This window comes from Octopus bimaculoides, chromosome 11, assembly GCF_046866305.1.
Source record: "Octopus bimaculoides isolate indiv1 chromosome 11, ASM4686630v1, whole genome shotgun sequence".
Classification (NCBI taxonomy): domain Eukaryota; kingdom Metazoa; phylum Mollusca; class Cephalopoda; order Octopoda; family Octopodidae; genus Octopus; species Octopus bimaculoides.
The window spans coordinates 54,459,736-54,477,499 of NC_142938.1; the positions used below are offsets into that span (position 1 = coordinate 54,459,736).

A 17,764-nucleotide genomic window follows, 5' to 3' on the forward strand; every position below is an offset into this window, starting at 1 on the left:
GGGTAGTCTAGTCTAGTCTAGTCTAGTATATATATATATATATATATATATATATATATATATATATATATATAAAGATTGCCTTAAGATACATAGCGTATTTTATTAATATGCCTGTTCAAGTATTATAGCATGAAACTATTAGTAGCTCTTTTGGTTGTGTATTGAATTTTATGTGTGTGTGTGTGTGTGTGTGTGTGTGTGTGTGTGTGTGTGTGTGTGTGTATTATCCGAAATATATAGTATTATATATCCATCACAGCAGATCTTACCAATTGGCTAATCTTACCAATCGGAAATTGCGGAAAAAGATATTAATTCGCACATTCACACATTGCAAATATAATCTGTAGGTGGAACAGTAAAATTATTCAAAACTTTACTCAAATTTAAAATGTGACAGTTTTTGTTATCAGCATCCCAATGGTAGAGCATTGTATCTTTGTCAGAAACCAATTTCTTCCTTACAAGAGGATATCAAATAATTAAAAGTAAAAGATAACACACAAACACACACACGAATGCATACATACATATACATTTGCATATGGTGGTTATTTCCTATAAAAAAATAAATAACAAGTTTCAAGGATACAGATAAACTCAAAAGGTTGATTTTTATTGGATGTGTTTTGAGTGCAGCTGTCCACTCCTTTGAACTATAAAAATCAAGTTTGGAGGAGCATTGCAAACGACATCCATTTTCCAAGTTAATGACGGTCTAACCGGATATTATATTAGTTTTAAGAGAACTACCAACTTCCAAATGGCAGCAACCAATGGTGAAACTGAATTCACTAGTGTCTAGGAGACACGCCTAAAGAAAACGGAAGAGGATGTCAAAGAAGAGTTTTAGGAAAGAATCCATTCATGTATTTGACGCAACACATCCATCTTATCATTTAACGAAATAAAATTACACAAGGAAACTATTGGAGCTCTCTTAACATTCTCTGAATAGCCTCGGTTTCTAACATTATGTAGAACGTGACGTTTGTCCAGGTTGAAAGTATCTTCTTTGTCAGTTAGGAAACTGATATTTTAAGACTAACTTTTTCACTCTCTCATCATTGCTATTGATTTAATTAAAGACTGCTTCAGCAATATTCCCATCCATATCATAATAAAAGCCCCCCCACCCCGCTTACTGCTATAGTCTCTTGTGTATGCTTCAATATTTAGACCAAAACAATATCATCACACCTTTTAATACTGAGCTGCCTGCATAACAAAGATTATCTTCTTGAATTAATTCGTACTTCGATCTTATTACAACTTACAATCAACCAAATGGAATTATTGGTTGTTGATGGTACTTGTAATTGACGAACTACCATCTATTTGATTGCAATTTTTTGGTTAAACCCGATGGAGATTATTAGTTAAGGTTAAACCTTTCCATGATTTAATTTGAAGATAGGCAGCAAGATGATAATATTAAGCTTTTAAACACGCGCACACGCGATTACATAGAAGGCTCTACAATCAATAATGGGAATTTCTAATGTAAGGGGGAAATCATATGTATATATATATACATATGTATATATATATATATATATATATATATATATATATATAGGTAATCTTCAAGTTTAGGGGGGAAAAAAAGAAATTCAAGGGAAGTAACTGAACGTCTTACCAGTATTCTCCGTACTACTCTGTTTATAAATAAATCACACACGTGACTGAATATCATAGTTTCTTATGAGAAATCGAAAATGCCTCGTGGAAGACCGGCTGCACAACATCTTATTGTTGCTGAAAACGAAATCCTCAATCTCATCTTATCTATATGAATTTCTATGGCGGAATTCAATCCCCAAAGAAAAAAACATTTGTTTATTTTTTGGCTGCCATTTCTGAAGTGTATAATGTTGAGTAGGTGAATTTCTAGAACTGCATGCTGACCTTCACTCGGCGAAGTCGTGTTCATTGAAAATAGATATATTTTAATGAAATTTTCTACAGTGCAATATATTCAAACATCTGGAGCATAACCGTAGAAATTTTCATTAATAAATATCTATTTTTAATGAACACGATCTCATTGAGATCAGCATGCAGTCCTAGAAATTTATCTGTTGAATTTCATTATCATTTCCATCGACAAAGTTCTCTCCATGCACAATTGTTTCTTTTCTGCCTGTTGTTTTTGACTCCGTTCCGTCGGGTACTTCTGCAAACCATTTCGTTTCCGTTTTGGAAAAAGAAAAAAACATTTTAAACTTTTATAAGAAAAAATTCCGTCGCATGGTGTTTTAGAAAAAAAAAAGCACGTGTGTGATTTATTTATAAACAGCTAAAAGAAAACGGATAATAATGGTAAGTCGTTCAGTTATTTCCCTTGAATATTTTTATTTACTTTTTTTACCCTCCTAAACTTGAAGATTAACTATATATATATATATATATATATATATATATATATATATATATATATATATATATATACACATACATATACGTACGTATATACGCACGTACATTAATACATATATACATACACATGCAGACAAACATACATAAATACATACATACATACATGCATGCATGTGTTTGTGCGTCTGTGTGTGTCTGCGTGTGCGTTTGCGTGCGCTCTTGTATGTATATGTAATTGTTTTTACTAGTTTCAGCTCGAGAGCTGCAGCCATACTGGGGCACCGCCGTTAGCTTTGCTACGCTTTCTCTAACCTCCTCTGATATGTGGAATTTGGTGAATGAGTGAGTTTGATATTGCTGCTCTCATTTGAGTTTCTTATCGCGTGGTAGGTTCAACCGGAACTCTTGACTGGAGGAGATCCAGTTTTGCTTTGAAGACACTTACATTCACCGCATGTAGGTCTCTCGGAATTTGTGGAAGAATATTCAAGGCGTGTGGGCCCTTGAAACCCAAGCTGTTGCAGTATCTGGTCCTGTAGCCTGATGGCAATATTGGGGATTTTGGTACTATGCAGTGGCGCCCCGTTCTGCTGTTCGTGTAACTTACAATGCAAAAGTTTGCTACAAGTTCTTGGATTTTTCAGATGTGCATCACTCCAAATCTTTCCACTTTCGTTCTAGTGAGTAGAGTCTTAATTTTTTCTCCCATTAGCAGGTATGTTACATTGAGACGATCTTCTTCGTGTAGCTTCGAGTTCCGTTAACTTTACACTGTGATGACGATAGTTAGGAGCAGTAATCTAAACGGCTGAGGACAAGTGTCCTCCAGAAGACAATCATGGTATCCTGTTCTCTCGTTCTGAATGTTCTAAGGATCCATCCGGCCAGCTGTCTGCATTTTATTGCCAACTTTCTAATATGCACCTGGAAAGATACATCATTACTCATGTCAATGCCCAACTCGCACATTGATTTTGATTCAGAGATTGCAATCCTTCCTGGGGCAATTTATTTTGTCTGCTTCTCATTGAACCTGCGTGATGGTGTGATGTGATGTGATGTGGTGTTGTGTGATATGGTGGTGTGTGGTGTGATGGTGTTGGGTGGTGGGGAGGTGAGAGTGGGGAAATCAAGGGTGGATCAGGCTGAGGGTGAAGGTAGAGATGGGGTATGTGGGTAGGCAGAGGGTGGGGTATATGGGAGTGGGTGTAAGGGATGGGAAGGTGGGTTTGGAATGTGTAGGGGTGGGTGGGGTTACGAGGGAGGGTAACGATGAAGGAGGGGGAACGGGAGACGGCGGGGTGAGTTCGGGGGGGGGGGGGGGAGAGCAGATGCACGGTCCATGGAACGTGCTCTGGCAAGGGCGGTGTGGATAGTGGTGAGGGGATATCCACGTAGGGTGAAATGGTGAGCCATGAGTTGCGACTGAGTCTCAAAGTCATGGTCGTCACTACAGAGCCTGCGTAGACGGAGGAATTGGGAATAGGGGATGGAAAGCTTGGTGTGTTTAGGGTGGGAGGAGAAGTTGAGGCATGGGTGTGAGTCTTTGTGTTTGTAGTGGATGGAGGTGGTGAGAGTAGAGTGATGAATGCTGACCGAAATGTCAGGAAAGGAGAAAAAGGTGTCAGATATAGTGCGTATCTATCTATCTATCTATCTATTTATCTATCTATCTATCTATCTATCTCTCTCTCTCTCTCTCTATATATATATATATATATATATATATATATAATTCCAAGAGAGTTAGAGGTTGTGTATCCAACCAACTAAGGGATAATATCTGTAAGAACGACCGTGCGAACTCAAAAAGGAGATATGGTGACGAATGGAAAAACAGAGGACTCCTTTTTATTTAAACGTGTCACACGGTCGAACACAAAATATTATATCAAAGATGATATACATAAAATATGTTATACTACGATAACATAGATGACCAGTAATGAAAGACCACAACCGTATAAGATGAATAACAGAGACATTTATTATGGCGTTAAAGATGTATGTGTATGTGAGAGTGTGAATGCGACATATAAGAACATAATCAAAGACAGGCCGTCGTACAAAGAAAAGTATGTATGTGAGTGATACATGTATGTGTATGTGAGTTATTACAGCAGATAGAAAGAGAGTCAATAACACGTGAGCATTTATACCAGTTCTTTGAATACACAATTGGAAGAGTCTGTATGTGAAAGGAGTTGAGGCTGTGTGTGAATACCCAATTATTAATACACAAGTGTTTTTTCATTGCATGGTAATTACACTACTGAATGTAATAAATGGAGGTTATTTTACCCTTTTTTTTGTTTTTATTTACATATATTTTTTATATGTATTTTTGCCTAATTTGTTGTTCATGTTATCGGTTATCCATTAACCAACCATAACAAAGTCATGGCCTTTCAAAACAATAGATGACCAATTAGATTACGGGACTGACCAAAACCCCCTCCCCACTTCCCGCAGGATTTCAGTTACACGATAAACAAAAAGTAACGGAAAATAATAAAGTATCTTTATTAATACCCGGAAATTTATTACTTTTAGTATCGACTAATATCACAGGTATTAATATAAACTCTAACCCACTTATTGTGGACCGTTACCCCAAGCCCTCAATAGAAAACATATCGGATGTTTATATGCATATATATATATATATATGTGTGTGTGTGTGTTTGTGTATAATTATTATAATTATATAAAAAGAAAAATACGAACTACTACAGTAACCATCCCTTCTCAACACTGGAAATATGTATGTACCTATGGGTATGTATGTACGTAAATATACATATGTGTGTGTGTGTGTGTATGTGTATGTGTGTGTATGCATTCCTCATTTATATACCTTTTCATTCCTACATAACCTCAATAATCTTAAGATATATTGATTATTTAAATTCCACTATTATTTCTCTTTTGATAATTTCACTTTCCTCTGTTTTTACTTTATCTAATAAGAATAATATAATACACCTAATAATAATAATAACTGGTTCCTTTGTATGCATATACATATAAATGTATAAATAAGTATTTATGTATATGTAAAAGTGTGTATATATGTATGTATTTATATCTATAACTTAACCTTATGAACTTTCTAATCTCGCTGACGAAGCCCAGAGGCACTCTCAAGTACCTTAATCTTATCTACCAAATACTTCAGTTCACTGAAGGATGGAAGTAAAGTGGGGTACTATGGCCTCTTGGTTGAAACAGCTGTAAGATATTATTCTACTTTCTATGCTCTACGTTATATATTTTAATAATTACTTGTATTTTTATATTTTATATATTATATATGTAAAGCATATGTTATACATGTATGTATATTATTATAATTTTTTTTTTAATAAATAAAGACGTAATATAATGTCTTAAAGTTGATGAATACCACCTCTTGATCCCCTTCATTTTCTTATTGCTGTGTATATATATATATATATATTGCCTTTTGCTAAGTCCTTCATGTCAAGCACCGAGAGGCGGTTCTGCCCTGGGGATATAGAGGTAATTTTGGAGACGCTCACACACACTTTTTCTTTCTATCTGTACGTGTATATTTCTACATGTGCTGCGCGCCTGTTTACCTCGAGCGTCACAAAGAACTGTCGCTAAAGCAAGTTGAATGCTCTGTCATCCGCGCCAAATCAATAGCGCCCAAACAGCTGTGCATAATCAACTCATTCCGATCATCATCAACTATTCCAAAGGCAAGACATGTTCAAGAGAAAAGAAAGTCTAAGGTACAAAAGGAATGGATCACGTAATAAAGTTACTGAAAGAGTCATAAATATAACTAATTAAGAAAAGTATTAGCCAAGAAACCTAATTCAAATTTATGTCAGGACAGGATACCACCACAAAACACCTTTTTTGTGGCACATATACAAAAGTAGTACTAACTACAAGGAAGCCTCTGTAGATAGCTTTCACTGACCACTTGGAAAAGGCTTTTGACAGAATTTCACGTTCTGAAGTGTGGTGGTTGCCAAGAAAACTGATTAAAAAAAAGTGACTTGTGAGAGTTGTACAACCAATGTACAAAGGAGCTGTTAGCAAGGCGAGAGTTCGGCGAATAATTTTATCGAGCAGATTGGTGTATTTCAGATTTTAGCTCTCGATCTATTTGTTTATAATAGTCGTCATCGCCGCCGCCACCACCACCGTCGTCGTCATTGTCATCATCATTATCATCGTCATCGTCATCATCACCATCAAGAAGTTTGAAACCGGTTTCCATGGGAATATTTGTACACAGATGCCATGGCTTTGATAGCTGAATCTGTAGATGTTGAGGGAAAATTCCGTGAAAGAGACAGAGTACAAGTGTACCGAGACAAATTTGATGTAAGAAGAATCAGCAGCAGTGAACTGGAGAGAAGAGTACGCAGACCGTCTTCTCTGGTTATCTGATAAGGCCGTTTATCGAACAATGCCATCGCATTGGATCCGTCCGTGTTCAAATCCCCTTACAATCACTCGTTCAATATTGCTAACCATTACCGTCACTCTCAAACCATTACCCATTGTCATTGCTATCCATCACTCTATCTCAAATTTCTCTCTCTTTCTCACCGATCATTCACTTTCATCATTTCCACTACTCCTATCACCTCTCTCTCTCTCTCTCTGTTTTTGCTCTATAACACTACAAAGAAAGCTATAATCCTCTGGTGCTGGAGAAGGAGCGAACGGAAATAGCATGAAGCAAACAGGACTCTTTAGTCTTGCTGGGGATGACAACTTCTTTAGTTTTACACTCTGTAAAACGATTGATAAGGAGAGCATCCGGCTATAGAAACTTTGCCAAAAATGACATAGTCAACGACTCGTCTTGGAGGTCAGTAACTCAAAATAAGAACTGACCTGGAACGTGACGACCTACCCAAATCATGACATCATGGAAAACTGAACGTAAATTGCTGCTGTTGACGATGATGATGATGATGATGATGATGATGATGGTGACAGACTGCCAAAATACTTCTTACTTCTTGCAAAAAATACCGTACTTTAATTCCAGGAAATCCCTTTTCTTTACAAACACACTTTGTTTACGTTTAGCTTGATGAAGTAGATCTATAATTAAAAGCTTGGCACTATCATGGTATTAGCTGTCAGAATTGAAAGTAGAACTGACAAGGAACGTTACTGCTGGTTTGAGTTGATTCTTTGGCTACTGACTAGCCGGAGCTATCTATCTGTCTGTCTATCTCACTATCTCTCTCTCTATATCTATCTATCTATCTATCTATCTATCACTCGTTCACCTCTGTGTCCGTAGAATTTATCAAATTAGAAAACGCAAATTTAATATAAAAATATATTTTCTGAAATTGCAAATTATTTAAAATATAAAAATATAATTTTCAACAGAGAGAATTTATCAAAATAGAAAACAAATGAAGTTTGAAGTTTAAAAATAATAGGATCGACCACTCACGACTAGCTAGCGCGGACGCGCGACTGCGCGTTCGGGACCACTCTGCTTTAGTAGTACCCTTATACTCTGTGTGTTTTCAAACGCATGGATATAGGTGTCAAATTTGTTCCAATAACTTTCGAGTGATAGATAGATAGATAGATAGAGAGAGAGAGAGACAGAGAGAGACAGACAGACAGATAGCTCGCTCCGGCCAGTCATGGTATTAGCTGTCAGTAGCCAAAGAATCAACTCAAACCAGCAGTAACGTTCCTTGTCAGATTTTTCTACTTTCACTTCTGACAGCTAATACCATGACAGTGCCAAAAGCTTTCTAGTCCTGACCCTATATCCATCTTTTTTAAAACATAGTATAACTAGGACTACATTATCTAACGTTTCCTTCTTATTAATACAGCAATGTGTTGATCTGATGGAGAGCTAACAACTATATCTGCGAAGCACGCAACAAGATAGTCTTTTCTCGTTACTTCGTGTCACCGCCTCGTTTTCATTGCAGGTCAACTTGTGTTGATTTCACACTAACATGTCCTAATGCATCTTGATGCATTTTAATTTGTTCTGCTTGATATATCGAACATAGTTCGAGCTGTGTTTATCACAATGTGCCTGAAAGTCTGTCTGTTGTGTTCCACTGGTTGGTTTTCATTGCTTCCACTATCCTGTTTACCACTTTTGCTATTTTATGGTCTCGCATGTGGTGTGGATACCATTCTTCGAATGTCACTCCTTTTGTCATTGGTCTGTGTCCTGGGGCATTATATTTCAATTAATTGGATTTTTCTTCAACCATTTGGAGAGGTATGTATTCGATGTTGCCCCGTCCTTACAATCCAGTTCTTAAATTATTACTATCAAATTTAAGAACTTCAAAATTCCCCGCCAAGTTTATTGTTAACAACACTAACATTCCATAAAATTGTTCTTTCGTTATTATTGTATACTTTCATTCTTCAAAGCGTAATTGAAATATTGCCGGTTTCTTATTTATTAGTTGCTAATAATGTGCGATGGAAAAAAAATTAAAAAACAATCTTTACCGGAAAGATTAACTTACGAATGAATAAGTGATTATTTTCGGAGATGAATCTGAAGTAGTGGGTTGGATACCAATCAGAAATTTATTAAAATATTGCCGCTGTGATTGATTATTTTTAAAGTTAATATCTGACATTAAATATTCTTTAACTTAACTTTAACAATAAACATTAGTGATTTAAAAATAAGTAACCAACATGCGAAAGTATTCAGTAATGAAAGTACAATATATGATGAGAATGTAGTGTGCGATAGTGGCAAAAAAGCCAACGAATAAATTATTTTAGCCAAAGACCACAGTTTAAAAAACAAAAAAATACCGCAGCTCCATTCATGTTTACATAAAGAAAGTGGATTTTTATTTTATGTTTTCGATAAAAAGAAATTTGCTGACCCCCCACTTCTTAAACTGTGATATACTTCTGACAAATTTTGAACAATAAAATGATAAGCAGATATCTAGATATTGAAGGCTGTAAAACATATACTCGAAAAACATATTCAATTATTATTCCTCGACATGGTTGTGTAATAAAGTTCGGTTCCACTGCGTAATAATTCGGAGAAGCTTCTTCTTCATATATATATATATATAATACTATCCAATAATACTATCCATATCACGTCCTCACTTTGTTGTTTTTTTGTTTTTTTGTTATTGTGTTTTTGAACTATATATATATATATATATATATATATATATATATATATATATATATATATATATATGTATGTGTGTGTGTGTATGTATGTATGTGTATTTGTGTGTCTGTTTGTCCCCCCACCATCGCTTGACAACCGAAGCTGGTGTGTTTACGTCCCCGTAACTTAGCGGTTCGGCAAAAAGAGACCGATATAATAAGTACTAGGCTTATAAAGAATAAGTCCTGGGGTCGATTTTCTCGCCTAAAGGCTGTCCTCCAGCATGGCCGCAGTCAAATGACTGAAACAAGTAAAAGAGATACCCCTGGTTAAATTACTTTGCTTTTATTGACCAGAGACAGAGTTAGTTAGCATAGGCGTAGTTGTGTGGTTAAGAAGTTTACCTCCTAACCATGTGGTTTGGGGTTCAATCCTATTGCATGACACTGTGTTCTGTTATAGCCCTTGGCTGAATAAAGCTTTGTGAGTGGATTTGGAAGACCAAAAGAAGTTTGTTGTGTGTGTGTGTATTTCTACAATATATATGTGTTGGTTGGCACTCCGTCGCTTACGACGTTGAGGGTTCCAGTTGATCCAATCAACGGATTAGCCTGCTCGTGAAATTAACGTGCAAGTGGCTGAGCACTCCACAGACACGTGTACCCTTAACGTAGTTCTCGGGGATATTCAACGTGACACAGTGTGACAAAGCTGACCCTTTGAATTACAAGTACAACAGAAACAAAGAGTGAGAGAAAGTTGTGGTGAAAGAGTACAGCAGGGTTCACCACCATCCCCTGCCGGAGCCTCGTGGAGCTTTAGGTATTTTCGCTCAATAAACACTCACAACGCCCGGTCTGGGAATCGAAACCACGATCCTATGACCACGAGTCCATTGCGCCTCCACACAACATATATATACACACACACACACACTCACATAAATATATATGTATATGGGGTAGTAGTGTCTGCATTTTCTTGTTTTGGCATGCAATAGTTGAGAGTGGCCCCAAGGAGAAATTTTTACCTTACTTAGACAGAAGTAAGGTTTGGTGACAGGTAGAGCTTCAACTATAGAAAATCTGCCTCGAGTTTTTGTTAATCCTATTGACCTCAGCTTACTTTCTAGTCAGTTACTTATGGATATTTATTTATTGAACTGCAAAGTAGCAGGGCATAAACACAGAAATGCTCTTTTTCAAGAGGTGTCAATGTAAAGACATGGAAACGTAGCCACACCTGTGGGGTTTAGGAGCTTGCTTTGCGACCATGTAGTTTTGGGTTCAGTCCCACTGCGCAGCATCTTGAGTAAGTACCTTGTATCATAGCCATAGGTTGACCAATGCCGTGAGTGAATTTGGTAGATGGAAACTATGTGAAAACCTGTCATATGTTTAAATATGTTTTGGTGTTTGTGTTTGTTCCCTCCACTGCTTGACCACTGATTGGTTTGTGTACATCCCTTTAACTTTGTGATTCAGCAAAACAAACTGATGGAGTAAGAACCAGACTTTAAAAAAATAAGTACTGAGTTCAATTTGTTTGACTAAACCCTTCATGTGGGTGCCCCAGCATGGCTGCAGTCTTATGACTGAAACAAATAAAAGATAGAAGATATACATAAATACACATTCATCTGTACACACACACACAATTTTGACATAGTTTTACTTCTCTGATAAGATGACTGGAATATTTAGGCATAAAATTCTTAATTTTGGTGAGATATTTGTGCTATGTTTAAGACTTAGGAGTAATATTATTAACTCTACTATTGCAGTGACCTGGCAGAATTGTTAGCATTCTGAGTAAAATGCTTAGTGGCATTTTGTCTGTCTTTACATTCTGAGTTCAAATTTCGTCAGGACCAACTTTACCTTTCATCCTTTTGGAGTTGATAAAATAAGTACCAGTTGAGTACTGGAGTGGATGTAATCAACCAGCCTCTTCCCTCAAAATTGCTGGCCTTGTGCCAAAATTTGAAACCAATATTATTAATTCTACTAACATAACTGATATACCAATACAGTAGATAGTTTTCAGACAATGTACCAATAGAATAGTGAAGGCGCATGGCTTAATAATGAAGGTATTCAGCTCACAATTGTAAGGTCATGAGTTCAATTTCCGCTGACGTATTGTGTCCTTGAGCAAGACACTGCATTCCACATTGCTCCAGTCCACTCAGCTGGCAAAAATGAGTAGTACTTGTATTTTAAAGGGCCAACCTTGTCACACTCTGTGTCATGCTAAATCTCCCTGAGAACTACATTAAGAGTATACATATCTGTGGAGAGCTCAGCCACTTGCACGTTAATTTCACAAGTAGGCTGTTCCATTGATCAGATCAACCGAAACCCTTGTCGTAACCAACAGGCTGCCACCAATAGAATATACACTAAAATACGGTAGACAGCTTTTAGAAAATCCAGGTATAACTTATTTCTAATGATGAATACTGCCTAAAATAATTTTTAAAATTTGATAAATACAATAAACATTTTCATTACTAAATTAGCATTTGGAAGATAAATCAACAACAAATTCTTACAGTAAATTATAATGGAATGTTTTAATTTAGACATGCTTTAAAACAAACAGCATTGTATGATAGAATCAGAGGAAGATAGATAGCAAAATGATGAATCGATGAATACATTTAAACTTGTTTTGTTGTAAAGAATGTTCTTTATTGTCCAGACTTGCCCAAGAATACTTTTCATTTATTTCATTTTTGTATTGTGGTTTGCAAGATTCTTGATGTGATCCCATGTGTTGAAATATATTTTGTTGTATCTCGAGAAGGTCATTATGCCAATAATAAACACATGCACTGGTTGGATGTATAGTAAGAAGTTTGATTCCAAACTGCATGGTTCTGGGTTCAATCCTACGTTGGGCAAGTGACTTCTACTGTAGCCTTGAGTCAATCAAAACTTTATGAGTGGATTTGGTTGACATAAACTGAAAGAGGTTCATTGTATGTGTGTGTTTTGCCTTCAGAATCACTTCTGGTGGTCCAGCATGGTCACAGTCTAATGACTGAAACAAGTAAAAGATAAAAGATAATTACCATTTAACTAATTAACTAATCGATTGTTTGATTATTTATCATTTAATCAATCAATCATTTAGGTTTGTCAAAGTCCTTTTATTGCCATTTGCAAACCTCATCAATGGCATGCTCTCGTTACTCCAGGTCAATTTCTCATGTAGAGCCTCAAACAGATGTTACTCTATTGGAAATAAAACTACTACAATTTTTAAAATTAACTCAAATATGTTTGAGTATATTTGGTGGTTTTACTTTGTAATGGAAGTAAACTGTAACTTGGGTTCATGAACTATCTTATAACTACTAAAATAATATAAAATGTAATGCTTAGCTATGTTAATTAAGACATAGTTATTTATTGTTGTAAGATACCTGTTTTCCAGTTATTTATATATTTATTGTTGTTTTCTTATTTAGGTTGGATTATTTATTCTGCTGTGGGCTCTCCCTGTGAAACTCGTCCCTTATTCAGTGGTATATGTCTATGGCTTTGTGCTGCAGGTATTTGAACCTATCATGTTATTCCAAGAAGTTCTCTTTGTTCTTCTCCTAGCAACACAACTTTCCAATTACATAAATGATTTGGCTGAAGAAGATGATGATGATAACCTGTACATATATCAAATTATATTTGCTATATTTTCTATTCTAAACTATGGTTTATCCTGTTATATTGTGTTAATATCTTTTAACAGCAACACCTGGCTTCTTTATGTGATATTATTTCTAACAGTCTTCAACCATGTTCTCATGTGGTCATTAGGAACTGGACAGATGTGGGAAACTGCTTTTACTTTCATGTTGACCATGTTTATACTTTTACTCATGAACATAGAGAACAACTTAACTGAAAATATAGAATTACCTGTTCTATCCTGTTTTGATTCTAAACACACTTTGATAGAATTTGTGAGCAGTGTTTGGCTACTAAACTCTGAGAAACTATCCAACTTTCTAAAGTTGATTGGTAGTTTTTTAAGTCCTATTTTTGTTGGCACTATTTTCCTCCGGCTCTTTTCTGTCAATTGCTTCAATTATCAGAAAACTGTTTCAATGTTTTTTGAAAACGAAGACAAAGATGATGATGTTTTATTAGAAGAAAGTAGTCCGTCCATTTTAAGTTGCTCAGGTTTACAACCAACTCTTGTTTGTAAATTGGGCACAGTTTTTGTTGTTACACAACTTATGATTAGACAATTTTATCTTTTTATTGGAAATGGCTTAATTACTCAGCAAGAATGGATAAAAAATTGGTTGCCTGATAATATATTAATTGGAAGAGTAACTCAGATGTTTTTGGTGAATATTTTCTTTCAGCATTCAATTTACAGACGATGGTCAGATAATTCTTAAATAATCATTATTTTGGAGACTATTCTAGTTTTCACATAACAACAAACATCGTTTACATAATTGATATATTTCTTTATGAAATCCAAAATCAAGTAATGGAATCATTGTTTCTGATTTCTGCTGAAAATATTTTAGAAATATTAAGGATCCCAACTCCAAAAGAGAAATAATCCATGTTGACAATATTCACACTTCGCCTTAATTCTTTTCTATTTTTCATATCCATCTTTATGAATTTCAACAGTTCCTTTTAAAACAAAGACTTATTCATGTTCTTTGACACAAATACTGGCACATTTAAGATAATTAAATTTCTTATAAGGACATATTTACTCAGAAAACTATTGAAAACTATTGCTCCTACATCAGGAATGGTGTTGCTGTTCATTGGAAAATACTCCTAAATATAGAATGATACTGATATTCTGCTACTCATATTTTATGCTGTTTCCACATTTAGGATGGTACTACTTGTAAGTGGAATACTTTCCTACTTCTGGGACAGTATTGCTGTTCAATGGAATATTCCCCTAAATCTAAGACAATACTTCTGTTCAATGAAATACTGCTCTCATATCAGGGACTGTGTCATTACTCAATGGAATATTTTCCTAAATCTGGCATGGTGCTGCTACTCAAGAAAGAACACTACTCCTTACTTCTGTGATGATGCTGTTATTCACATCATTACCTCTCATCTTGTACGACTTAAAATTCGAAAGAGTTGTTGGTCTCTGCACTTTTGCTAATCCCAAGATTTCTAAAAATTCTTAAACTGATGCTTCTAACCTGATAGGATACCAATGAAACAGCTGAGAAACTGAAAATCCATACAAGATCACCAGTTATAAACAGCATGAGGAAGAATGTAGGGCTGAGATAAAGAAACCCAAAGGATATATCAGCCACTAATCCCATGTATGCTGATTGTAGTACAATTTCTGCTGACATAAGAAAAACTAAGAGAGCTTCACAGTTTGGTCTTTGTATCAGTGATGATAATAACTAAAGTACTTTAGATCAGTATCACATTCAATGTAATAAAATTGGAACAAATTGCAGCATTTAAACATCTTGGATTGTATACAGAAGAAAACAATTGCTGCATCATTAGATATCAGAAACGGAAGTAACTTAACATCTTGGGTCTCTGAGCTACTTCATCAGTGCTGGGAAAAGACACAAAATATCACATTACACCAAAATCTAAATTTATCAACTGTCTCTATTCTCTAAGTTATTGTATGATATTGATTCATTAGAATCACTCCAAAATGATTTAAATATATTAAAAGCCTTTTAAATGATTTGCTTTTGCTGAATACTTGGAGAATCACAAAGGAACCAGTTTTTGAGTGATCACATTTAATGAACTTGATTTTGCCAGCTGGCTATTTCTGAATTTGGTGTAGCCATGGAATAACCTCAGATGAATCATTTAAGGTTGTTATGCAACCTGCTTACATGTCTTCAACCTCAAAAGAACACTGTAAAGACCTTGATGAAAATTATCTGTAGAGAGTCCGGAGAAACTGAAGATTACTATTAATGATGTTGGTAAACATGGTAAAAAATTATCTATGGAAAATTGGTACCATACTAACCCTGTATATTTTAAACATGCCATATACAGCCCAAATCTTTAATCTGTTTTATGTTCAAACCAGCCACATCTGGTCTCTTACACCTACTCTACAATGTCATTTTAAAAACAAACAATTATATCTTTGAAGTTTCAAAGCTATGGAGATAATGCATGATTAATTCAAAATAATATGAATAAATAAGCATTACATTTGACATTATTCTAAATGCTAAAGGGTGAAGGGAGATAGATTAGAAGGAAACACCCTAAAAACCTCTCTCTGTCTAAAGTTTACAGGATAATTATAATGATCAATCCACCTTGATAACTTATTTAACTTAATAAGTTTCTTCCCAAAGTTCTTCTACTTATAACAAGATATATTTCTCTAAACAATGTTTGAATGAGCAAAGCTAATCAATTATGTAATTATAATAGTAACTGTAAATAAATAATAGCATACTCGATGTGGTAAGCCAAGAAATTTTTTAGCTGAACTTAAACCTTGAATGATGACAACAATCATTTTCTAAATGCCTAGTTCTCAAAAAATACAAGGGGCAGAGAAAACACCTAGATTTTAATTAAATATTAATCACCACAAAAGTATAATTTTAACTATTACTTGGCATACTACATGAAGTATCTTAGTTGTTATTTCAAGGTTTTCATGCAACAGGCATTCCTGGGTAATTTTTCCCAGTCACATGTATATATTTATAGCATTCACATGTGGTGTTATTAAATTATTCATAACCTGAGCTCTGGTAACTGAGAGCTATTTCAAGTAAATTTGCATCTGCCTATCAAATACATTCAGAGTTACAAGGTCTGCATGTACATATGCAACATTATAACATTTTCTTTTCTTGAATTTTTATTATACAATGATGAAATAAAAAATTATTTTTATAAGAATTTGTCCTGTTATATTTTTAATTTGTAACCTTGAGTTTTAAAATATAATGTTGAGATTGAACATGTGAATTTGTCAATAAAAGACAAAAATGCCATACAACTTTTCTATTATTTTCTGATAGAAATTTACCTCCTGCTAAAAAGGTTTTTTTTTATATATATTACTGACATGTTAACCAACCTTGCCATGTGAGAAAGGCATGAATAGCCTCCAAGTATATAGGATCTACCTGTTCATATCCAACTTTATTATGCACTTTTTCTTTAATTTAATTTAATTTAATTTTCATTACACAATGATAAATAGTAGTAGTATGGCATTGAAGATGATATAATATTTCTGTGTAGACTATATTGCAATTCTCTGATCATCTTCAGCTGATACACACACACACAGGCAGATAGGTGCTGGCAATGTTATGAGGTTAAGAAACTTGCTTCCCAACCATGTGGTCTTCATTTCTGTCTCACTGTGTGACACCTTGGCAAGTGTCTTCTATTATAGCCTTGGGCTTTGCAAGTGAATTTGACAGACAAGAACTGGAAGATGTCTATCATATATATATATATATATGTGTGTGTGTGTGTGTTTGTGTATACCTTTACCTGGACATCATGTGATGGCTGTAAATGAGCATCATTGTCATATAAGTTAGCTTGTTCATTTTCAGTCTTCCATGAGAAAATATTACCTTGCTTAGAAACAGATGAAGATTGGTGAGAGGAAGGGCATCCAGCTGTGGAAAATATGCCTCAACAAATTCTGTCTGACCCATGCAAGCATTGAAAAATGGATGTTAAATGATGATATATACATATATATATTTTCTATCTTTTACTTCTTTCAGTCATTGGATTGTGGACATATAGGGGCACTGTCACAAAGAGTTTTAGTCAAATTGACCCCAGTTCATATTCTTAGGCTAGTACTTATTCTATAAGTCTCTTATGCCAAACTGCTAAGTTACAGGTATGTAAAGAAACCAACTTCAGTTGTTAAATGATGGGGGGGGGGGGGGAGAAATACAATGCGTGCACACACACCCACACATGAGACAAGCTTCTTTCAGTTTCTATCTACCAAATCCACTCAAGGTTTTGATTGGACAGGAAAAGGTAATTAAAATTCATTAAAATGACAGATCTATTGGACTTTCAAAGAGGTCAAATTGTTGGTGCTTGTATGACAGGCACTAGCGTAACAAAAACACCCGAAATGTTTGGTGTATCAAGAACTACTGTCTCGAAAGTAATGACAGCCTTTGAGAAAGAAGGGGAAAAAACCTCCTCGAAACAAAACTCCGGAAGAAAACCAAAACTTTCAGACAGG

At 35.1% G+C, this 17,764-nt stretch overlaps 2 protein-coding genes across 3 annotated transcripts in view; one reads left to right on the forward strand and one right to left on the reverse strand.

Moving 5' to 3' along the window:
• Window positions 1-17,764, reverse strand: part of LOC106873216 (coiled-coil domain-containing protein 134) — a 73,310-nt gene that overhangs the window by 41,246 nt on the left and 14,300 nt on the right. The gene's annotated exons all lie outside the window — the stretch shown is intronic.
• LOC106873208 (uncharacterized) lies at window positions 1,703-16,431 on the forward strand. Of its 2 annotated transcripts, none has more exons than XM_089360040.1 (2): window positions 1,703-2,325; window positions 12,996-16,431. In XM_089360040.1, the coding sequence occupies exons 1-2, from the start codon at window positions 2,323-2,325 to the stop codon at window positions 13,929-13,931; spliced, it is 939 nt and encodes a 312-aa protein (XP_089216166.1). In that variant the 5' UTR covers window positions 1,703-2,322; the 3' UTR covers window positions 13,932-16,431. The 2 variants fall into 2 exon arrangements, with proteins under 2 accessions (XP_089216166.1, XP_014775941.1); XM_014920455.3 differs by lacking the exon at window positions 1,703-2,325 and adding an exon at window positions 8,336-8,641.

Bases quoted from the DNA above. Each gene is read 5' to 3' on its own strand.
- LOC106873208 (XM_014920455.3), top strand. From the start codon at position 8,444: ATGTGCCTGAAAGTCTGTCTGTTGTGTTCCACTGGTTGGTTTTCATTG. The intron at 8,642-12,995 runs GTATGTATTCGA...TTTCTTATTTAG, and splicing joins TTCTTCAACCATTTGGAGAG to GTTGGATTATTTATTCTGCT.